Genomic DNA, 25717 nt, shown 5'->3' with positions numbered 1-25717 from the left:
AGCGCTTTCGTTTGGTAAGTCACATCATCTTTATATATATATATATATATATATATATATATATATATATATATATATATATATATATATATATATATTCTTCAAAGTGCTTCGAACACATGCGTGTGTGCGCAGTAGGCTTGAAATCTTTTCGTTTCACTGCCTGTATCCACATCTGCCTGCGCCCTTCATCCTTTGGAAACCTATACGAAAGAGAAAAAGCAGCTTTGTAGCTTACCATTTCAAGAAATATATACGATTGCAATGTGCGCCTGGAAACACACACAGCACTTCAAACCGCCATTTACGTAACTGTGGCGTTCTGGGTAAGGATATGATACACACAATAGCTTATCAGTATTCAAGAAATGCCGCTAAATTAAACTAATAATACCTACACGTGAAATTTAATGTTACTTCCCTTCACAAAACGCTCGGTACAACCATAAGCACAACAGGATACCACCATTGTTTTGCCAATAGTCACGTGGTATAGCAGTAGAGATGTTAGTGCCGCGAAATATACGTCATGACCTGTCTACCAATATCTATGGTCGAAGGTGTGGACGGGTCTTAATATCTATGGTGGAAGGGCTTCACTAAAAACGATGCATCTTTGCCAGTCAAGTAATGTACGTCTGTGGACCACGAACATGGAGTTTCTCTGTGGATCTCGAATTGATTGAAGTTCCTTGACTTACTGAAGAGGCCAAGAGGACGTAGTAGTGTGTGAAGTCGTGTTCTGTTTGTTATGTTGTGTAAGCACTAAGCAGTGTATGTGTGTGTCAGTTGGTGAGGACAGCGTGTGTACTGTTGGTGCCTTGGAAGGAGATATAATTTTGAAATATGAACGCACCTCCAACATTCGAATCATTTCTCCTTTTTGCTGGAGAAAAGAAGTACGTATCATATGACAAAATTGTAATAACTGACATGAGTTAACAGAGCGTCGTTTGTAGTTTTACAGCATGTAAACGTCATAGCAGATTAGGATATTGCATGGTTAAGCATTTTGGTATGGTTTATTGCACAGAAGTGTAGGGAAATGTTGCGCCAACGTATCGTTAATGCTACCAGTTGAAAAAGTTTCGTACTTCGCCGAAACTATTATTAATTCAGGTATTTGACTTCGATTTCAGGATAATAAAAGAGCAAGATACGAAAGTGCCAAATGCAGCGATATTTACTATCAACAAGGAAGATCACACCCTTGGAAATATGATACGAAAGTACGTATTTTCCTCAGATGTCAACAGTAATTCCTGATGTGCTATTTTCACTAGAGTGTGTATAGTATGCTGTTTGTCGATACACAAGCCGTTAGTCATGTTGAGTCATTATTTATCATCAGTGTTTTACATGAATCCGTAGGCATTACAGATAAACTATTGCAACTTGATACATACACAGTGTGACACTAAGCTTCCATAATTTTAAATAAGCTATAATAAGGAATCAGTTAAATTAAGTAAATAAATAGACCTCATATAGATTACAAGATGAAGAAGTGTACTAGACCCTGATTGAATTTGCTGATTTGCCTTAATCAATCAGATAAATGCCAGGCTGGTCTCAGTCATTGCTTAATTGAATACAGAAACAAACAATTAAGATGCAACAACATACATAATGAAGTTTATGTGATTCACAAGCAGATGACGCTCAAGAGAGCCCTCCTTTTAGATAAGACAGCTGCAGGAGCAGGATGAGCATCTGGCTATAGAATTATGATTGTTATTTGAATCTTGCATTTTTTTAAATTCTACTCTATAGAAGCAGTTTTCCTGCAGCATCATTTTAGTTAAAACCCTGATACTATTTGAACAGACATTTCTTTTTTTTTCAATTTCTTGAACAAAAGTGCACACGCATGCTTTATGCTACTGTGTCCATCGTACAGTGGTGTGATACGTATAAGGAAATTTGTCAGTCATAGATATAAATAAGTTACTGAGAAGATATTGAGCTTTTGGAACAGATGTGTTCTGGCTCAACAACATTTTATACATTGTGAAATTCTGCTCTGCAAAATGAATATATACCTGTGAAATGTGCCAGAAAATAGCAAGTAGTAAGTAATTACTGAGAGAATAATTGTAAAATGTGCATAGGACAAACTATTTAGTCTACTCAGTACAGTAATTTATGTATTTTCCGATGTAGAGTTTCCTATGTCCATGCATTTACATGGTCATTCTTTGTCAATTCAACTAAAACACGACATTATCTCATTTACCGTCTCAGAATGTGGTGAAACCTGGGTTATTTGTTCTCCTTACAGAGAAATGTAATTATACCAAATTTTAGCATTTTATCCCTGTGTTTCCATTTTACATAATTTCAAATTTGATAGGCTATTTTATTATCAGAATGGTTCTAAATGGCACTAGCAAAATTTTGAATAGAAAAAAAGGTCAATTTTTCATCCATCAGTCAATTTGGTAATTTTACACCTTATAAAGTATGAAGATTATTACTAAAGTTGCCTAAATCCATTAAATAAACTCATCAAAAGCAATAAAAAGACGTATTCATACAAGTTTGTGTTTTGTTCTGTGAAAGTGTGGTTCAGCATTTCATTGAATACAACACAAAGGGAATGATCTAATCCTGGGTCAACAGAAACATCCGATCTCACGCGTCGGCTTTGACCCGTGACGTAAGGGTGTTGTGGTGTGTGACGCCATTACGGCGCGGAGTTTGGTTTGTGAGTGTGGCGTGTTCGTAGATGTTGCCTCGTTGACGTTACCTTAGTAGGCGACGGGTTAGATCGGACGCTTCCGTATTTCCCTAATCCTCAAAGTACTTTTCCCAGAAATGATCCGTCAAGCATAGGATCACATTAAAAAAAAAAAGTGTTGTTTTTGTTCCTTGGTAGTATTTTCTCTGCTGTACTGAATGTTTTAGATCAGCATTTTGTGTGTCTCTGAAAATCTGTTACTGTTCAAATATTTGTACAGATAATTTTTTGACTTAATGTTTTCAGTGTATATAGTCCCAGTGTTAAAATGCAAATATTTGCATTTATTAGTCATGTCTTCTGCTCTATGAACTTTATAAATACTATTTTCATAGAAGTAAAGTGCCCATCTCTAAAATTACTTGCACCACATAATGAGAAAGATGGATATGCAGTGCAGAAACAATACTTTGAAAATTAGATGAAAATATACAAATAAAATATAATTTGTATCAGATGCTGAAGCAGAAGTTGTCAGAAAATGATCCTCTCTTAGAAGTAAAACCTGTTGCCGCATATATGCAGCTCGGTGGCATAAAGAACATTTTACACAAATCTTAATAAATAAAAACCAGACAATTACTATATTAAATTAAAAAATTTGAAATACATTTGAAGTTGCTGATTACTCAGTGCAGCAAGGTCTGAATGTTTTTCAAAGAATAGTGGTTCTTAGCAGACTCTTGTGTGAAAAGAGGAATGAAGCTGAAATATGAAGTAACGGATTGAGTAATGATTTGTTTTTCAAAGTAGTGAAGTGTCGTGTTTAAAAGGTGATACACACATAGAGGGAAAAAAAAGAAGATAAATTGATTTGCATGCAGTTTACATGAAATACATTCAGATTTTAAAAGTGAGAATCCAGAAACTAAAGTAGGTTTTTTAAATTCTGTTCAGTCTGCTCTAGATATTGCATTTTAGCTGGCTCTGATAGTACACTCAATGAGCCTGCCCCATTAATCAGAACATAAATTTAGTATTCAGTGCTGTGTCATTTAAAAAACACTGTAAATGTTTAAAACATGCTATTGTGTGAAACTAAACACAGCTACAGCACAGTAATGAATGCACTCCAAAATAAAAAAATAATAAATTTCTTATAACAAAAAATATTAGTAACTATGATGAAGCCAGCTAACAAAAATGCTCATATGTTGTGCGAACATAGTCATTATTGAAGTGGAATAACTTCCTCCCCACACTTATGCTACCAATTCTCAATCAGAATATTATCACACACTTGAAGGATTATTTGATGTAAATATTATCACAGTATCAATGGGATTTTTTTTAAAATTGCTGTTGGGTGAGGTAATTCTCTAAGTTTAATTACAAAGGCCAAGGAAAAATTTTTTTAATCAACTTTTTTACTTTGATAGCTGATCTTTATAGAGTTTTATTAGCTGGATCCAAATCTAACCTTAGTATTTTTGTATTACCCATTGTTTTTGAGCAATATGCTTTTTATTATTTAGTATAAAAATCCTATGCTATACGGTAAATGGGGAAATTAATGAAACACTTTGTTACAACATAAGCATACATTGTATTTACAGTGAGCTACTGAAAACAATGATATGTGTTAATAGAGGTTTCACTTGTCAGCTGGAATTGGTTTGTATTTTCTTTCTCATTTTTCATTGAAGCTTCTTGTGTAGCTGAACTTCTCGGTGAAGTGACCATCAGTACTCCCCCATCATGTTGGTGTTCCAGCGGCCTTGGTAGCATTTTTCCATCACATTAATGTCCTGGTGAAAATGCTCTCCTTGCTCCTCACTAACATCTCCCATATTGTCCAGGAAGTAGTTAAGATGACTGTTCAAAAAGTGAACTTTCAGGCTCATTTAACATCCTAAAGTTTTAAACTTCTTTAACATTGTAGCTATAATAGAAACATATTCTGGGTCTTTTTCATGTCCTAAGAACTTTGTAACAACTTGCTTGGATGATACCCATGCTTCTTTCTCATTTAAGGTCATTGTGGATTCAAAGCCAACAGGTCTGACAAAGATGCCTTCTTTTCGTTTAGCTTCTGAAAGGTGGAAACTTTTGGCAGAGATACTTGAAACATGGTCCATCTTTAGGCAAAGCCTTTGCATACTGTTTCATTAGGCGTAACATTGTATGTAGAGGTTGTAGGAATAAGTTTTTTGGATCTACAAGGTTTTGGCGAAGAATGTTCTCACCAGTTTTTAAAGACTCCCTCACAGGGAGTCTTTCCCATTCACACAAGAAACATGGAAATTTGGTAAAGCCACCTTGCTGACCATGCATGTTACTTTTAGGTCGCCACATGTCATCCAACTATGAGCAGAATAGCCTATTTTACTTAGCACTGGTTCTAGGTTTTCATAGCTTTCTTTTATATGTACAGAATGTCCATAGATGCATAAATGTTACCGTTGTGTAATAAAACTGGCTTTAAACTAGTGTTGGATGAATCAATAAATAGCCTCCAGTCTTTCTTTTTGTATTCAATGCCAAACTCATTCATCAGACCAGGAATGTCTGAGCAATACACTAAATCACCTTCTTGTTGAAAAATCTTGGAAAATTACTGGTCTCTCTTTCTATACATGTATATGCTGGTTCCAGCTGCCAATAAGTTCTTTTCTTTTAACCTAGAGCCAAGTAATTCAGCTTTTTTTTTTTCATTAAGCCCAGATCCCTTACTAAATTGTTAAGCTCGGTCTGAGTAAATGATTTGGGCTCTAGACTTTCTGTATTACAATGGACTTCATCATCTGGTTCACGTAAATCACATTGTACGTCAGAAAATACTTCTGTTAGAATAGAATTTAAATCTGGTGGTTCTGGAACCAGCAAATCTACACTATGCCCTACTGGTCAGATGGCGGATGGAAGGTTAGGGTAGTTTATTACCTTCTTGTTTTTTGAATTATGACCAGTAAGATCAACACTGCAAAAGTAGCAATCATTGGAATGAGTTCTTGGCTCCCTCCATATCATAGGAACACCAAATCTTTAAGGCAGTTTTCTCCTTTTTGGACCATTTTCTCAGATCTTCAGCACACGCATAACAGAACTTACGCGGCACCCAAGATTTATCTTTATCACCAAGTTTAGATCCAAAGTATGATAGATGAACCATTTTCACAAAGTTTGTAATATTTCTTGGGTGTTTTTTAGTCACAAATTCACCACAAGTACAACAAAAACTGTCAGCAGAGTTTTTACAACCACGATTAGACATTGTGCTGAGCACATGTACAGGAAACAGGAAAGAGAGGTTAGGTTGACAGTAAACAAAACACCATCTGCTAACACAAAAATAGAATCGACCTTTTTTCACCAGAAAATGTTTTTCAGCAGTGCTAACAATGTAATTTACATTCATTACACCTCCTTTTTAAATTATTTTAACTATATAAAAGCTGTTAAATTCTTTAAAAAATTGCTAATTTAATAAATTTAACTGTAAAATATGAAGAAATGGTGGGTATAACAATTTTTTAAGTATCATATTTGGATTTCCCACCCTAAAAGCATAATAATAAGGTATTCTCAGCAAAAAAGTTTCTTGATTGTTGGCCTGTGTTATTTAAAGTTAGTCTTGTCATGACCATATTGTCCATGACCTATGACATTTCCCTTTTGCCACATGCTCAGTGCATGCATTTTACCATTTGTTGCATGGTTTGTAAAGAAAATATTATTTTTAGAAAGGATAATAACACTGAAAACATAAATAACTGAAGCAGTTATTTAGAAATATTTTAACAATAACAGATTTTTTTAAGGTGATGAAATGAAAACTAACCTAAATTTCCAGTGTAGCAAGAAACTCATAAAGAAATGAAACTACATCGTTTCATTTTTCCATTTGATAGCCCGTGCTTTGAGTGTTATTTTGGAAAAAAAGATTTTGGGTATTTTTCCCGTACTATGATATTCATCACAATGATGAAACATGTTTCTTACTAAATGAAATATCAAAATATAAATACACTTTTTTTGTGAATTTACTGAAAGGTATTAGGCAATATCACCTACACTCTATATACTTTGGATTATAATATTACTAAATTTCATACAGATTGACTGATGAATGAAAAAGATTGTTATTTATTTTCAGAATGTTGTGGAGTGTTATTTTTTGCCATTATAGTGTTAAAAATGACAAGGACTTACATTCTTTAAAATGCTATAAAGTGAAAACTAAGGCAGATAAAATGCTAAAATTGGATGTGATGGTTATATATGTAGGGAGAACTAAGGAGTGAAGTTTCATCTCAGTACTGATATATAGAGATGATAACTTCATAGATGGGAACTAGTTCTCTAGTAAGATTCTTTTTGGAAACCATTGTTACTCATTCACTGTTCTTTTTCTATCTAATTGTACGTGCTACATGGCGAGTGTGTACCCGTCCTTTTTTCCCCCTAAGGTAAGTCTTTCCGCTCCCGGGATTGGAATGACTCCTTACCCTCTCCCTTAAAACCCACATCCTTTTGTCTTTCCCTCTCCTTCCCTCTTTCCTGATGAGGCAACAGTTTGTTGTGAAAGCTTGAATTTTGTGTGTATGTTTGTGTTTGTTTGTGTGTCTTTCGACATGCCAGCGCTTTCGTTTGGTAAGTCACATCATCTTTGTTTTTTGATAAATTTTTCCCACGTGGAATGTTTCCCATAGACGGAAACATTCCACACTCTCGAAACTTGCATGCTTGTAACATTGATATTATGTTTTTTTTTGTGCTGCTTAATTAATGTCTTTGAAATGTTTACAGTTGTGCACTATGATGATCACTTCTTTTGCTCATGGTTTTCTACAGACATCTTTATATTGTCCATGTAGTACTTGTTTATTTTGTATTATATTTGTCCATTTAATATTCCCAATTCTTCTCCAGCTTCACATTTCAAATCCCTACTCCCTACTTTCTCATTTTTTTCACTTACTATTCAGTTTTCTTGTAATTCAGTGTTGTAAAGACACACATTTCGAAATTTTCTGTTCAGTTATAGAAGGCAGATGTTTTTGTTGCTATCTTATCTTGTGTGGTTTCACATTCCTAGATGAATAGTTTCCATTCTTCTTAAATAGCTTCTCCAGTTTTAATTTTTAGATAATTGTTCTTAGGGCTTCTACTCAACACTGTGACAACTCAAAGATGGACTGAGAGAATCGTTAGTGTTGACTCTCAAGAGTTACACCCCAGTTTCGAAGAGCGAAGAGTGCCACTGTTATTTATTGACATTTTGATATGATGTTCTGGAGAATGTGCCACCTGAAGACTGTACTGATGAAACCAGTTATCTCTTCTATACTAATAATAAAACTGTAAAACTGTTGTATGTCTGTTTGTGTGTTTAAATGTGCTTATCTCTAGACCGATTAGGCAAATTTTCATGGGGTTTTTGCAGGTAACGTGTAAACTTTATCAAAATCAATTTTCAGTAAGAAAGAAACAGTAATTTAAAGTTTTGGTCTGCTCTGCTGAGTAGATCAGATGTTTACCTTAATGATGACAGTGTAGTACACCAAAGAACCAACAGATGGTACTATCAAGTTTCACAGTACGTCAAAGAACCAATAGATGGCACTGTTAGTCTTTTACCTTAGTGCCAGAAATATTTTCAGAAGTTTACAGCAGTGCCACAATCTTATCTTCATGAATACAAACACATTGGGTAGGATATATGGATTTACTGGTTGCACTTCGTATATTAAAATCTTAACTCAATTGCTTTGCTTCTTTTCATAAGTTTCAGTTATCTTTCACTTATTGGCTAGGGAAAATGAATAATTAAGTAATGCTGTAAGTGTTCCGTTTTTACCAACTGAGGTATCGAAGCCAAAAAAAGCAGTGGTTTGGAAAGGCCCTTGTTCAACTTCAGTTATGAAGCACAGGCATATAGCAACTTGTAAATGTAATTTATTGAATGAGGTTATGTTTTTTATACAGCCAACATTACTTTAGTCTGTTTCATTTATTCTTAGGGTGTATTTTGATCTTTCATGCTTTTGATTTTTCTACTTTTAGTGGAAAGGTTTTGTTAGCATTCTTTCCCTTTTATACTTTTATTCTAGTCTGAAAAATTTCCTTCACTTTCTTCGTTATGTTGTTATGCTACTGAATTATAATTTAACTATTGTTTGAAGTTTGTATATATTACAAGTGGTGTGTCCATTTTGTCTCCAAAATTGTTATTCTGTCTTAAGGGGAGTTGGAATGCCCTATCCCAACAATGTTACATTTAGTGACTTGACTTCCCTGTATTTTAGTAACCACTATAGCCATTGACATGAAACTTTTACAGGACATTAAACTGTATGTTCAGAGTCTACTGAACTCCAATAATTGCATTTCAGCCACTGCTTTCAGAAATACAATTTTCTAATTGCACAGTTAAAATTTTGTGTATTATTGTAAATAATTTTAATTATACATAACATTATGTTCTTCTTTTAGTTCAGTAGACTCAGGACATGTATCTTATTACTCCCTGAAAATTTGAATACTCGAAGTGGTTTCTGAGATTTAGGGAAAAACGCAACAGAAAATGTAAATTTTCAGGAACGGCTTGTAAAGTTTCAGAAGACTGTAACTCACTTAATATATGCTTATTTTTTTTATTTTTAGTTACTCAGGAGCACCCTGCACAGTACTGTATATCATCCTCTTGATCTCTTTCCAAGTTTTTTCTTCTTTCTGGACTCCTTAGGGGCCAACTATCTTGCATACTCTGCTTTATCAATGCGAACCTTGTCCATCTGCTCAAGTTCTCTGATGCAGGTTGCTCCAGGATTAATTCCCATATGCTGTAGCATTTTCACCCTGCTAATGTTGCGATCATTAAAAGCAATAACACATCACTGACCTCCAACTTTAGTGTCATCATCCCAACAAAAACATTTTTTGGTAACAGAGTCCATATAAGATTATTGAAAGACTCATTGGGATTTTGAGTCTGACTATGCAGACGCTTCAGTAATTCAGGATTTGCCAGGTCTCTGTAAATAGGTTTTATGATATCCATGACTGCTGTTGGGATGGAATGTTTATGGCTCTGTGAACTGTTTGAGTACCGGGCGTTGCAGTAATTGCACCATGAATCAGGTCCAGGAGGGCAAAGGTGGTGTCCTGGTTTTCCATCAGTTGACAGTTTGTGGAAGAAGATAGCCCATACTGCCTGCTTCATTTTCAACAAATCCTCAGTATTATTTCTAATGGCCATCCCATAATACTGCTGTAGTTCATCAGTAATTTTGTCTGTCAGCCTGCCTCTTACGGTTTTACGATCAAAAAGTTTCTTGTTTCTCAAACTTTGTTTAAACTTCCTCAACATTGTGCCCATCCTCTTATGGACAGGACTAACACATTCCAGTCCTGTGATAATTTTCTCACCATTAAGCTGAGCGGCTAGTACACTGTTATATGCTTTTGAGTCTCCATCAACTAAGAACTTGGTGTAACACACTCCCCTTTCATTTACAGGTCGACTAAAACTTTTGATAGCTGCAGAGGCCTCCATACCACCACTTGTTCCTTCATAATTTCTGTCACAGATATGTCCTCCTTCATTCCCCAATTTACACTTATAACAATGTTTGTTTAAAATCTAGAAATCTATTACCTTTCCAGTATACACACTGGTCACTGTAGCAACAGATTTCTTAGAACTGTAGCCGCACTTCTGCCAAGTGCCATCAAAAACTACTGGTATGTCAGTCATACCATCATTTATTTCAACAGCTTTGTTTGCAGCACCCTTCATTGACTAACATGCAACAGGTTCCACAGCGTCTCCAATAAATCCTGGATACTTGTCGATTTTACAAGGTGGGCGTGGCATATTCATCGTGGCAAACATTGTGTCTCCTGCTGTGTGTCCTCTGCCAATAGTTCCCAATCCATAAAACCACTTAACATTACTTCAATTAATTATCTTTACACTTATCAGAATTTCAAAATGAGTGAGTATATTTACAACTGGCACAATTAATGATAAGTTTCGTGGCTAGTCCATTTGATACTGCACTGTCTTCGTGTAAACTAACCGGTCCTTCACATATTTTACAACACACACATTCACCTAACAGCCATCTGTAAATGTATCAGAATATAACCCAACCTACCATTTACATCACTTTCATTTTGAGAAAACTGTGTATCACAGCATTTTATTTTGATCTTCAAAGCACTAATGGGTGTTTATCTAGATACTGACGAGTTTGCCTTTATTTCACTGCCTGTAACTTCACACACCACATGTTGAACACAATGTTTCCCTTTATTTGAAAATCTATTACGATGAAACCCATATTTCTTTAGAAACATTTTGTTTTAGAGTTGTACTTTACTTTTTGAGAGATTTACCAATCTATTTGTAACTCTTCCTCAGAAAACCGTTAGCAGTTAGACATAAAACACGTGTTTATGCTATGAAACAATAAGATACTGTTTTTGACAGTGCTACCAATACAAACATGTAATTTAACCTTGATAACATAGCAATCCACAGCCTTCTATAAAAAAAAATTACCGATTATTAGATCTTGAAGTAATGCATGTAAAAATTTTAACATTTTCAACCAATGTAGATTATATTTAAAAAAATAAAATAAAATACTTCCCATGTGAGTTTATAAGTGATTTTATATATATGGAAAATTGCAGATTTTGTAATGAGATAAAAATCTGATAATGTGAAAAAAAAGTTACGTTCTGCCTCCCCTTAATCGTTTTGATCTATTTGTTCCTGCTGGCAATTTCAAGGCATGTCTTTGTGTGTGTGTGTAAGCATTGTTAGAAAAAAAATTATTCTTATCAAAAAGTAACACTAGCAGGAACACACAGGTATCACTCTCACTAGCCTTCAAGACATTAGGATCCCTTGTCTGACAAGAGTGCTGTGGAAGGCTAGCCAAGAATGTTTCTGAGGAAGAGACGGAAGAGTAGGATGAGAAGTAAATAACCAGTGGCAGGCAAATTGCCAACAAATTTTATAAACTACCAGATGTTGGATGTGAAAAAGACAGAATATAGTAAGAAGAGAATGACAAATTGAAAGTAGAAACAAATCCGTAAACCAATGTGACACAAAAAAAAAGGAAAAAGAATGGAAAAATAAATAAATGGCAATGACGACCACGAAAAAGGGGAGAGATTCAGGTAAGTGAAAGTGTTATAGACAATAGCAGATGAGAATAGTTGAAGTTGAAGCCCATTGAGCGGCTCCATATGCTGTGGATCCTCTCTGTGATGTTTTACATATTCATATTGATAGGTAGGAAGTTCATATTGAACACTTGGTTAAATGTGTACAAAGATCATCATTGCTGTCATAATACCAGTAACACGCATCCATAAATATAGCACAAATTTCAGTGGCATGAAGATAAATCAACTCCTTGTACCACACCCCTAATTTGATTTGTATATGTGCACAGGCTCATCTACATACTTAGTTTATTTATTGTTCATTTAATATTGTATGTCTGAGTTTATAAATATAACTTCTTCAACACGCAATTTCAATGACAGACCTAGTCTTCTTCAGGTGCTCTGAGTAAGTGGTCTGTGTATGAGTGTAGGTAGTGAACATGAAAACAATTGCATGGAACACCTGAAGGAGATGTTATTGCCAGTTTTTATAATATTAATCACAAACTCAACATGGTTCCTTTAAATCAGCTAGAAACATGTAATCATTCAATCTGTCACATAGTTCACATGTTTTATTGTGTTAGAGGGCAATTATTGTGCTTCACATACATTTTCAGCAATTATGGCCTACCAATGGATGGTCAGTTCTAGTGAAAAAAGGTCCTAACTCATATTTTTTTAACAGTATGATCCACTTTTTTTGCAGCCAACTGTTGAAGGATCCAAATGTTTTATTCGCTGGTTACAAAATACCGCATCCACTAGAGCACAAGTTTATACTTCGTATCCAAACTACATCTGATTACTCACCGCAAGATGCTCTGACACATGCAATTACTGATCTGATTGCTGAACTCTCTCTCTTTGAGGAAAGGTTTAAGGTATAGTATTAGCTTCGCTGTATTTTTATTTACTAAAAATTGCACCTGTCACAAGTTAAAAGGTATACAATTTACCTAGTATATTTGTTTTATAGCTTTGCTTTTAAGCTCAGTGTTGGGAAAAATAAGTATACCTACTGGAAACAAAAGAATGTGTAGGAAAGATAAAATTATAAGACAAAAGTTAAGCTATCATTTGCTTGATAAAGAATATTCAGTAGTGCCCCCCCCCCCCCCCCCCCCACACACACACACACACACACACACACACACACACACACACACACACACCATACCTCCCACCTATCATCTTGGTGTTTGTTGTACAGCAGAAAAAATTAGCATAAGAAAAATGGTTGTGCTGAAATTCAAGGAATATTATACATTATTCATGTTTGGACCCAAGTGGACCACATTATGTACTACGATGGGCATTTTCAGGGTGCTGTTTTGTTTTTTGTGTCCATATCAAATTCATTCTCTCAGAATGGGACTTTTTTTCTGCCTGTCAGACAAATTTACTCTCTTCTTCCTTCTGTTTTGTCAGGTGAACTGGCTGTCATTAATTTTCTGCCTACAATTGTTTTTTGTGTGGTTCTTCTTTAACTGCACCAGCCCATTTTATTTTTTCAATTTTAGCTTTATTGTGGGTCTTGTAGAATTCCACAACCTGACTAGTTAATCTGGTTGGTTCCACAGAATTTCAGCCTTGTCTTCCCCCCATATCAGAATAAATGTTGGTATACTGTAAATTTCTTTAATTGCTCTTACAAAGGAACAGTCCAGTCCAGCATGTCAAAACCTGCCCTGAAATTTTTTATACAGGTAGAATACACCAAAAGAAACACTACATCAAATTGTAACTGCTATGACACACTGCAAACATTTTTTTTAAATATTGAAAATTGCCAAATTCATACCTTGCGAGGCAGGTGGAGAAACGTACACCCTTACTGTAGCTGTAGCCGTGGACAACATGGCAAGTGTATAGCCTTCGTTGATGGCATGTCAGTAAACAGATAGCACACCAAGATGCTGTTGTAAATTGTAAAGTGAATGTCAGTTTCCATTGGTAGTTTATCTGATACAATTTTCCACAGTTAACATTTGACCAGATTTGCAACTCATTTAGTATCCATAACTGTTTCCTTTGTGATATCACAATGGAGATAAGAGTGAATTTTCTTTGTATGTGTTTATTAATAACATCTGACTTTGTACAGTTTTCAGAGTTTGAAAGTGAGTGGAACCAATTAATGGTTTAAGCTTGCAAAGATGAAATATGAAGAATGTGATATACAATTGAAATAACCTACTGCTCCGGAAGGGCTAAGTATGTGTTGTTGGTTAATTTCTTGGACATTCATTCAAATGATTTCGACATTTGGTTATACCAAGAAGGTCCTTCCACACAGCATAGCCACCCATGGTCGTTGCATTTGCATTGACGAGCGCTCCCTCACAAAATATACCAAGGGTCTCACTGAAGCCTTCACAGACAGTTATTATACTCCCAACCTTGTGCAAAAACAAATCTCCCGTGCCTTATCTTTTCGGTCTCCCACCACCTTCCAAAGTCATCATGGCCATCTAGAATAATCCTTCCTAAACACCGAGAATCCAAAACTGATCACCTGTTTCGGATTCATTGATGACGTCTTTGCAGTCTGGATCGAGGGTGAGGACACCCTATCCACATTCCTCCAGAACCTCAGTTTGCTTCACCTGGTCCTACTCGACCCAACAAGCCTTCTTCCTAGATGTTGACCTCCACCTCAAAGTGGCTACATCAGTACCTGCGTCCCTATCAGACCCACTAAGCACCAGCAATGCCTCCACTTCAACGTCTGCCATCCATTCCATACCAAGAAGTCACTTCGATACAGTCTAGCCATCCTTGGTCATCACATCTGCTGTGACGAGTGGTCCTTATTGAAATATACCAAGGGTCTCACTGAAGCTTTCACAGACCATAATTATCCTCCCAACTTTGTACAAAAACTGATCTCCTGTGCCTTATCTTTCCAGTGTCTCACCACCTCCCAAAGTCCCACTGTCTGACCACAGAGGAGCATTCCCCTCTTAACTCAGTACCACCCAGGACTGAATCACATCCTCCACCAGGGTTTCGACTACTTCTCATCGTGCCCTGAAATGAGAAATGTCCTGCCCACAATCCTTCCCATCCCTCCCACAGTGGTATTCTGCTGACCACCAAACCTACACAATATACTCGTCTATCACTAAACAATGCCTGTGCCCAACCTCTTACCTTATGGCTCATATCCCTGTAATAGACCTATATGCAAGACGTGTCCCATACATCCTCTGGCCACCACCTACTTCAATCCGGTCACAAACATCACCTATCCCATCAAACTCAGGACTACCTGTGAAACCATTCGTGTGATCTACATGGTAAGCTGCAACTACTGTGCGGCATTCTGTGTTGGCATGACAACCAGCAAGCTGTCTATCGGCATAAATGGCCACAAACACACTGTGGCCAAGGAACGAGTGGACCACCCTGTTGCTGAGCACGCTGCCAAACATGACATCCTTCATTTCAGTGACTGCTTCACAGTCTGTGCCATATGGATCCTTCCCACCAACACTAATTTTTTTATGATGTAATGAATTCTGAAACTATTTGAAAATGTTTTGGCTGTAAGTGAATGGAACATATATAGAGTTCAGTATGAACCAACAAATCAACTCAACAGGATAACATTAATTTCATGATGTTATTTAAAACATTTATTTTACATGCTTGCATTTTACCGTACTTCACACAGATACCTCATTTGCTGCATGACATTGCTGTTGTCGTCTCTACCTGTATTTTGTGAAGGAAGTTAGTTATAGAGTCCAGTATGCCACATACCCCCGGCAGCTATGAAATTCGCCATTGCTGTTGAGTATGCTGTCTAAGAAGTTAATGTAACCTGTTGCTGGCCCACAATGAGTCTCAAAATGTTTGTCAGATACAGTCCCTGCTCTGTAGTGGACAATCATTTTAGTGAAGTGAATGTAGTGATTTGTTGAGAATGGGGGATTAGGGATCATCTGATAACTGTAACTATTTTTTGGTGTCAACGTAGCATAAAATATTAAAAAGAATTACATAAATATTATAATAAGATGAAAATAATGTATTATCAAGGAATCAAAAAGAAAATACTACTAATTTACAATAATGTCATAGAAGCAGCTGACAAATTGAAGAAGCATAGTGGAACAACACTAAGTGAGCCCCTCCCATTAGGTGCCATTTGCTTAACGAGCAAAACAAATTGTAAAAAAATTATATAATGAGTGGCGTAATGAGTGACGACAATTACTGAGATGGCCAGCCGTTCTCACATGGCGGGGAAAATGTGCAACAGTATGAACACCTTTCATTGTTGTCAGTGGTGTATCAACGATGTCTTTAGTACATCCTGCAGTCTGCGTTTAGTGCTGTTTCTGCTACCAACTTAGTGCAGCTTGTAATCACACATTTTTCTAAACTTTTTGTGTTTTTTGTGTGCAAATTTTAATAACCTTCATAGAAATGTCCTTGGAGATAAAGCAGCAAGAAGATGACCCTAAGAGAAAAAGACCTTAGAATGAAATGAAAAATCATTAAAAAATGCGAACATGGTGCTAGCCTTGCTGATTTAGCATGCACATACAATCGGTCTGCATCATCTATTTGCATTATCCTCAAGAACAAGGACAAGATTAAGGAGGTACATGCTTCAAAAAAGGAAGTGATAAGAGCATCTAAACAATGGTTTCATATCCTGGATGATGTCAAAAGGTTGCTCCTTATATGGATAAATGAAAAGCAACTGCAAGACGACACTATAAACAAGAACATAATTTGTGAGAAGGCGAGAATGATTTTTGCCAACCTTCTTAAGAAGACGCCAGGATCATCAGTGGCCAAAGAAGTGTTTAAAGGAAGCCATGGGTGGTTTGAGAAGTTGAAGAGAAGAACCAGCATCCACAGCAAAGCAGCCAGCACCCACACAAAGGCAGCAGAGAACTTCATCAGCAACTTCAAGATGCCCCCAGATTCTGGGGGTTATCTGCTGCAACAGGTTTTTCATTGTGACAAAATGGGTCTATTCTGGAAAAAGATGTCGAAGTGCACCTTTATAACAGCAGAGGAGAGTGTATTGCCAGGTCACAAGCCAATGAAAGACTGTCTCACGCTGCTATTCTGTGCCATTGCGAGTGGCAGTTTGAAAATGAAACTCTACGAGCCATCAAGAAGTGTAAAGTCCAGAAGAGCAGGTTAAATGTGTTGTGGAGGACCAGCAACAAGGCTTGGTCAACATGTGATCTCTCTTGTGATTGGATCAATGAAGTGTCTGATACTTTGCTGTAAAAGTATTTTACTTGGGATGAAGCTGCCACTCCATGTCTTGCTTATTATGGACAATGATCCTGCCCATTCCCCAGGCCTATGAGATCACCTCCTTGAAGAATTCAACAAGATCCAATTTCTGCCTCCCAGCACCACTCTGTTACTCTAGTGTATGGACCATGTGATTATTTCTAACTTTAAGCAGATCTACATTAAGCACTCTTTGGGCATTGCTTTGAATTGACTGATGCTACCACTCTCACTCTCAGAGAGTGTTGGAAATGTCACTTAACATCGTTGCCTGCATCAAAATTGAAAAGGCTTGGGAAAGGATTAGCAAGATAACTCTCACTTCTGCTTGGAAGAAGATTTGGCTGGGGTGTGTTGTTGAATGTGACTCTGAGGCATTTGAGTCAGTATCTGTGGAGCCGGTAGTCAGTGAGATTGTGTCTTTGGTTGAGAGATTGGGACTAGAAGTTGATAACAATGATATTGATGAGCTTGTGGGAGATCACAGCAAAGAAATGACCACAGAAGAGCTTATGGAGTTGCAGTTTTTTCACAGCAGGAAGTTGTAGAGAGTAGTCTTTCAGAGGATGTTGAGGAGGAGGCAGTAAGAGCAAAGCAGCAATCTTCTGGCGCATTAAGAGAAATGCTGAAAGCATGGGAATCGGTTATATCGTATATTGAAAATCATCATCCCAATAAAGCAGTGGCTGTGTGCGCTACAAATTTATTGGACAGTAATGCTGTGTTGTATTTCTGGCCAGTGTTGAACTTCAGCAAAACAAATTACTGCAGATAGCTTCCAGAATTAGTTATGTATCGCAAATAATAAAGTACGTAATACTGCATGTATAATTTTCTTTGAATAAATGGCATGAATAATTTAGTACTTTTCTGCATGGAACACAGTATTGCATTTTACATTAATTTGTTTGGGATACATTGTTTTGCTTAACAAATGTTTCGCACTACAAGTAAGATTATAGAATGAATTATGCTCGCTATGTGAGGTTTCACTATATTGGATTGGAAAAAGAGAAATAAATGGAGTGTAAAAATTGTCTGGGATGCTTTTGTCAAATTAAATACAGTTTTTGGAATCAAGTTTCCGATTTATTCGAAATGTAATGTTTGCAGCTTGTGTATGCTACCAGCTTTTATTCAAGGCAGTGAGATATGGACTTTCAATATAGAAACTCTTAAAAGAATTTAGGTGTTTTTTGAGAAATGGAGAGATGCATAATGGACATTTTTAAGAGAGGCAAGAAAATAATAAAAAACCTATAAGGAAAGCGACGAGAGTGGAAAGCTTAATTAGCTTGGAATGAAATGGTGTAGAAGTGGGCAAGACATATAGCTAGGTGTCTAGATGGTCTGTGGGCCAAATAAATACTTCGTTGAACTCATAAAGGGAAGAAAAGGTGGAGAAAACGATGTAACGGTAGGTTGGTAGATGACAATGGAGAACATGCACATGCAATGTTGTTGTTGTTGTTTTCCTGCTAGTATGTTGTGTTGTTGTTTTCCTGCTCATAGGTTGTGTGTAAGTCTCTTCAACTACTGCAGCTTACATCCATGTGAACCTATTTACTGTAGTGTAGCCCTGGGCTCAGACAACCAACCCCCCTCCCCTCCCCCAAAATCTCCCCTCTGTTACAAAATTAACTTTTGCTTCCTGCCCCAGGATGTGCCCTATCAACCTACCCTTCTTTTAGCCAAGTTAGGGCATAAAGTTCTTTTTTACATCTCAGTTCTGTAGACTTTCGGTAGTCAGTTGGTATTCCTACTGGATTGCATGCATTTTTCAGAGGCACCTCATTTTAAAAGCTTCCTTTCTCTTCTTGTGTATACTTTTTGTTGTCAGTGTTTCACTTCAAAAGAAGGCTATTGTCAAGACACCTACTTTCAGGAAAGGTTTTCTTGCTGTTGCCACTCTGCATTTTATTTCTTCTTTACTGGTCCCACTATCACTTATATTGCTGCCAAATAGCAAAATTAATGTACTACTTCTGATGTCTCATTTCCACAGTGTCATTTGTTTTAGTACTATTACATTCCATTATCCTTGTTTTGCATTTGTTGATACTGTCATCTTATATCCTTTTTTCAAGACACTATCCGTTCCATTCAACTGCTCTTCCAAGTCCTTTGCCACATCTGACAGAATTATGTCATATGCAGACCCATTTCTTTTCCTTGAACCTAAATTTCCTCACAAATTTCTCCTTGGCTTCCTTCCCAGCTTACTCAGTGTACTTATTGAATAGGATCGGGGATATACTATAACCCTGTCTCACTCTTCTGTTACGGACTCCCTTTCATGTCTATTGACACTTCCCTCCTAGCCTACAATGCTTGTCATAGGAACTTTCAGGACAGGCAGAAGGGTTTGCGTGCCTCAGTGACGCTGTGGGCTATAGCACCAGTAGCATAACTACTGGCATGGCTATCAAAGTCAGAAAGGCCACAACTTGAGGAGCTTGACAAAGAGAGTACAACAACTTGGGGAAGGATAGGATGTGTTTATCCCAAGTAGCTTCACCAACAGTGGCAGGGTGTGGTGAGAACAGAGGTAACCTTTGAGAAAGTCTCCCTTTTCTATAATTACAAGGCACTAGATGGTATTGCCAGGTCTTTAAAAAGCGTTAAACGACTTCATAATGGAACACTTCTAGTTGAAACTGCCACATCACACCAAGTGCCTAAGATTCTGGGAACAAGGCCTTAGGCAACTACCCTGTTGTAGCCGAGTTGCTGCTCTGATACAGGAGCTACATGAAGAATGGAAACACTTGGGTGTCACAGTAGAGCAGAACTATACGAGTAGAGTCAGTGGCATGTTGGAGAAGATGCAACATTTATTCTAACCTTCAACACTCCAGAATTACCTGAACATATTCCTGTGGGCTTTATCCATCATAAGGTTTGACTGGTTTTTCCTAACCTGATGCAATGCTTCAAATGCTTCAATTTGGTCGTACCACTATGACATGTAAGGGAGGCTTCATGTGGAAATTGTAGAGGCTCATCTCACAAACCGGACAACTTTTGTATACTTGTTCTGAAATGTATACCCACCAGGGGCTGGTATCTCTCTTGTGAGTGTGTGTCTGGCCATAACGGGGCGCTGCAAGTCTGTCATTCTATTATTCTTTTTCCTTATTCGCCTTTCCATTAGATGGTCTGCTTGGTGTGGATTGTGCTTGGCTGTGGTTTGAGAGTTTTGATACCTGTTTTCTTCCCTTCTGGCATTCTATAACTTCTAGTTCTTAACTGTGTGAACCCCTTGTTGTGTTCAACTTGCAACTCCTTTTCCAAATTTTATAAAAGTGTGGATCCTGCAGCAAAGGTTGCCCAATGTGGTGTGTATTCCATCTTTTTTGACTTTCTCTCTTCGCATCCTCCCTTTGTTGTGAAGGTATTACACCCTGCACCCAAAACCCAGCACAGTAGCCACTTTGTTCGGGGCAGGGGGCCTCAGTTCATCAAGTACCTTCACAGTGGTAGCCCCCTGACGATGCAGAGATCACACTGTTGGTGCCTGAGCTACAAACTTCCCACTCAAGCCAAGGAGTGTGTGCCATAATGGCTGGCAACAAGGTCTCTTCTGGACAATGGTTTACTGGCCAGGTAACTGCTGCTTTGGGTGGGTAGCGTCCGTGGGGAGAGCTCCTGATCAGATTGGAATGAGTGGTACCATAGTGGAAGACTCACACGTGAAGCAAATTAAACTTCCCCCCTGGTGATTGCAAGCTCTCAGCAGTCTCTTCAAATAGGAAAGACTTTTACAATGCAGAGAGATACAACACCATGACATTTCTCTCTCTGGTTACAACGTGGAAAGCATTACAAGCCAGACATCTGGGAGTTAAACATTTCACCCAATGCTTGGTATGTACTGGGACTGGCGGGGATACTTTTACTGCAATGAAACCATTAATTCTTCTTCTTCTTTTTTCAAAACATTGAAGACAAATTTGGTGAAATTGAGTCTGCTGCCCAAACTACAGCTCTTCAGATATGTGATCTTGTAGGTGATGTGCCTGTGACCATTGCCCCACACATATCTTTGAACGTGGTTCAAGGAGTCATCTTCCACAGAATTCTTACCTTCCAAACAGATGAGGTGCTGTGGATTAGTCTACAATGGCGAGGCATACATTTTATCAGATGTTTACAAAAAAAAAAGGCCCAAGGATAATTGTACAGATACAGGCGCCTTTATTTTATCCTTTGAAGGGGATCTCCTTCTGAAAAAAGTTAATGTCACAGGGTACAGGTGTGATGTGGAACTGTATATCCCACTGCATATGAAGTGCTTCTTTGCGCATATGTCAATCCGCTGCACGGTGGACCCAAAATGCAGCAACTGCGAAAAATCACACTATGAAGGTAGTTCATGTGAACACCCTCCCTTGTGTGTCAACAGTGCAGAACATCACCCCCCATGTTTGCCACTTTGCTCAGTTTTCAGGAACAAACTGAAGATCCTGGAGTACAAATTTATTGACTGGCTGTCGTTTACTGAGACTTTGAAGATATATGAATGCCTACATCGTGTGGATAAGACAGTAAAGTTACGCTAACATCATGACAACAATCACCCCCCCCCCCCCTCCCGCTTATACCTATGCTCAATGCAAATAGCCACTTGAATAAACCTTGCCCAGCAAAGATTATGAAGAAGTTTCCAGAATGAGATTTTCTCTCTGCAGCGGAGTATGCGCTGATATGAAACTTCCTGGCAGCTTAAAACTGTGTGCCAGACCGAGACTCGAACTCGGGACCTTTGCCTTTCGCGGGCAAGTGCTCTACCGACTGAGTTACCCAAGCACGACTCGCGCCCCGTCCTCACAGCTTTACTTCTACCAGTACCTCGTCTCCTGCCTTCCAAACTTTACAGAAACTCTCTGCCAGGAAGTTTCATATCAGCACACACTCTGCTGCAGAGTGAAAATCTCATTCTGGAAACATTCCCAAGGCTGTGGCTAGGCCATGTCTCTGCAATATCCTTTCTTTCAGGAGTGCTAGTTCGGCAAGGTTCGCAGGAGAACTTCTGTAAAGTTTGGAAGGTAGGAGACGAGGTACTGGCAGAAGTAAAGCTGTGAGGATGGGGCGTGAGTCGTGCTTGGGTAGCTCAGTCGGTAGAGCACTTGCCCGCGAAAGGCAAAGGTCCCGAGTTCGAGTCTCGGTCTGGCACACAATTTTAATCTGCCAGGAAGTTTCATTATGAAGAAGAACGTTCAGGACCAGGTTCCTCCGGTACCTTCGGAGGTGCCAATACCCCCCACACAGATGAATTCTGAGCTGACATTTGTGGGTGCGGTTCTATCCTCACTGGTGACAGGCAGCAACCCTGTGGCATGCCTGGTCCTCCTGGCCCCTTCATGACTAACTTGGATGCCAGTCACATGACAGTGAAATTGTAGTGGGTACTGCTGTCACTAGCTGGTAGTTCATCACCTTATTTCTTCTTCTTCTGCAGTTTGCGTTGGTTTCCAAGAAAGGCATTTCACTGGTGACCATTCGCCAACATTCTGTGATGGTCATAATAGCAGCGTGGGTGCAAATGACCTCAGGGATTACCATATGTGACATTTACCTACTTCCAGGTGGACCACTTACTTTTGTCGAATTGACCACATTAATCCAACAACTTTCCCCATTCTTCTCCAACTTGGGGACGTCAGTGCATACCACTCCCCTGTGTAGAGTACCACTTCGTGTGGTACGGGCTTCCTAAACGACCATCTTCACACAGATAATGATCTGTACAGCATCAGTGGTGGTTCTTCAGGGCTGCCCTTGGTGTCTTCTGGTATTGGTCTAATAATTTCTTCCTTTAATCTTCTGGCTTCGCTATATTGTTCACTAAATGATGACCTTTGTGACAGTGATCACTTTCCAGTGATACTGTCATTTCCTTGCTATTGCGAGACAGACCGACTACCCTATTAGGCACTTCAAAAAGCCAGCTGGCCTTTGCATGCGCATGCTGTTTCATTCGCCACCCCTCTGATTGTATTGATGAGCTTATGCAAAGCATCTCAGACACAATCATCCATGCTGATGTAACTGCTATTCTTCTTTCTGCAGCACCCCTTCCCCCCCCCCCCCCCCCCCCACCACCACCACCACCACCACCACCACCACCACCACCACCACCACCACCACCACCACCACCATTGACGAGCACTATATTTGACCAAAGACATTGGAGGAGCTATTCATGATTGCTGACGAGCTCTGTAACGATTCAAACGACATCCTTCTTAGACCGACCTTATCACTTTTAAGCAACCAATTGCTGTAGGATGGTATGCTGGGGGTATGTGAATTCAGGAGTAGTATAGGAAAGTGGGAGGTTTTGATTTGTTGGAGGATTTCGGGAAATAGCAGTGCACCTGATGAAAAGAAATTGTATAAAAGATACTTGGTTGCTGGGAGACTGCTGCTTTGTTGTTTTGGTTGTTATTAAGATGACCTGACCAAAGTGATCAAAATAATTTTTTGATATGTTGCTCATTATAATACAATAGTGTAGTCCTTGTGAAAGCATAACTGAAACACCTGAGAACTTGATGTGAATCACAGGAAGAGGGTAGACATCCTAAAGCAATACTGTTTAAGTGGAGTCTGTAAAAAAAACCAATGCGTTTTTCTTTGTTTAAACATCATATTTTTATACTTGGAAGAATATACCACCATTCTAACAATAGAGCTATGTTGGAATTTGCTGTCCAGTGGTCATTTTGACAGAAAAAGCTAGAGTAGAGCACGTGGGATTTTGAGAAAGACTGGACCAAATCTAAATTATACGGGGTGAGTCAGAAATGTATTTACAACTTTGGAATTATATAGAAATGTATTGAGATAACTATAGCATTGGTAGGTGTCATTTTGTAGCAAACAACCTCAAGTTTCACATAAAAGTGTCAAGTGTCATATTTGTTTGATGTGACTACCATTTGTGAAGCAACAAACATCTTGCTGATTATTGATTTCTTTCCACAGTCATTGCAGCAAATCAGGTGTAACTTGTGCAACAGCTATGTAGATTCGATTTTTCAGGTCAGCTAAATTGTTTGGTAGTGAAGGAACATAACACACGGTCATTGATGGAACCCCAGATAAAGAATAAAACAAATACAGATAGTGAGCACACTCCGCACCAGTGAAAGTAGCCTTTTAACTGTGCACTACACTGGTGCTCCTGGTGGCAGAATGGGGTACTAATGTACTATGTGAATCAAACTTGAGATGGTTTACTACAAAACGACGCAGTACTAATTCTAAAGTGATCTCAATAAATTTGTATATCATTCTGAAGTTGTAACGTCCTTGTTGACTCACCCTGTACATTTTCACCGCAAGAAGTTTTGAAGCAAATACCCTATATTGGCAATGTACCCAAGCATTTACAGCTCCGCAGAATTTGCTCTTTTACCAACACAGAAGCTGTGGGTTTACTCTTTTTCATCAGCCTTTTTTTGTTTTATTCATTAACTCTATCCATTGATGTTAGATTCATGTGGAAGGCATGGTACGCGGACCATATGTCGGGAAGACAGGGCTCTTTAGTGTTACCACCTTTTGTCTTCTGCATTTTTTCATTGTTTGTCTCTGCCGTTCATTTGCTATCTGGTTATTAATTTTAAATTATCGCTTATTTGGCAAGTGCCTTTTCTTGGAGCATATAAAAGATTAAAATCTTAATTAAAACATTTGTCTGCAGACAACTTCCTTAATGGGCTGCTGCCTGCAAAGTGGCACACCCATGCACTAAAAACAGGAATGCAAAGTGCAAATTAATTTCATTATTTGGATGCCATCTTCCAAATGCTGCTCACAAAGTTTCATATGTGACCTTAATTAGTTCCTTACTGCATAAATATGAACTGTGTAGCTTTCATTTCATATGGGTGAAATATGAATTGCATAATTGTCTTTCTGATACGTTTTTTAAAAATTTTGTGGTAAGTCTATGTTCAGTGTTATGAAAATTATGTACTTCAACTTTGTTGTATCATTGTCGATGCACTTTCACTGTATTAGTTTTATCGTTATGAAAATGCTAGTCGGGAAAAAATCATCAAATTTAAATGTTTTGTCAGATGTGGAATTTGCTGAGGTTTCCAAAAGTTTTGTATGTTTTATTGATATATATTATTTAAACCTCATATAAGCAGGTTGTGGAAAATCACAGATTCAAAAAAATGGTACAATTTTCTCTGCTGTTACAAAGAGTTTAATTTTTTACTGCCAAGGCTGACTCTTATCCATTGCAACTTATCCATTGTTGTATTTCCAGGAAGCGATAAAAGAGAAGAAAGATGGATTGGATTAATATTACCAGATGCTTGAAATGCTGTACACAACATGTCTAGTGACACATGATTTTATCATCTTCATTAGATCAGTTAATGTTCCTTATTGTTCTCAATGTATATATTTGACACTCTCAATGGTATGGATTTACAAAGAAAACGAGTATTATTTCCTTCCAGTCCATTTTATTCATAGTTCTAGAATAATATTAAGATGGTGGAATGAAATGTTTGTTTTGTAAAACATATTTTGTATAATAAAACTGTGTGAAATGTA

The 25717-nt window shown here is 37.9% G+C and overlaps 1 protein-coding gene across 1 annotated transcript; it reads left to right on the top strand.

Moving 5' to 3' along the window:
- The first annotated feature begins 650 nt into the window (after positions 1 to 650).
- On the top strand, positions 651 to 25717 carry LOC126485154 (DNA-directed RNA polymerase II subunit RPB11). Its single transcript, XM_050108826.1, has 4 exons — positions 651 to 899; positions 1140 to 1229; positions 12579 to 12753; positions 25425 to 25717. The coding sequence occupies exons 1-4, from the start codon at positions 847 to 849 to the stop codon at positions 25458 to 25460; spliced, it is 354 nt and encodes a 117-aa protein (XP_049964783.1). The 5' UTR covers positions 651 to 846; the 3' UTR covers positions 25461 to 25717.

Source organism: Schistocerca serialis, chromosome 1 (genome assembly GCF_023864345.2).
Source record: "Schistocerca serialis cubense isolate TAMUIC-IGC-003099 chromosome 1, iqSchSeri2.2, whole genome shotgun sequence".
Classification (NCBI taxonomy): Eukaryota; Metazoa; Arthropoda; class Insecta; order Orthoptera; family Acrididae; genus Schistocerca; species Schistocerca serialis.
Note: the sequence above shows the minus strand (reverse complement) of the source record. Positions and strands in the feature narration are given on the sequence as shown.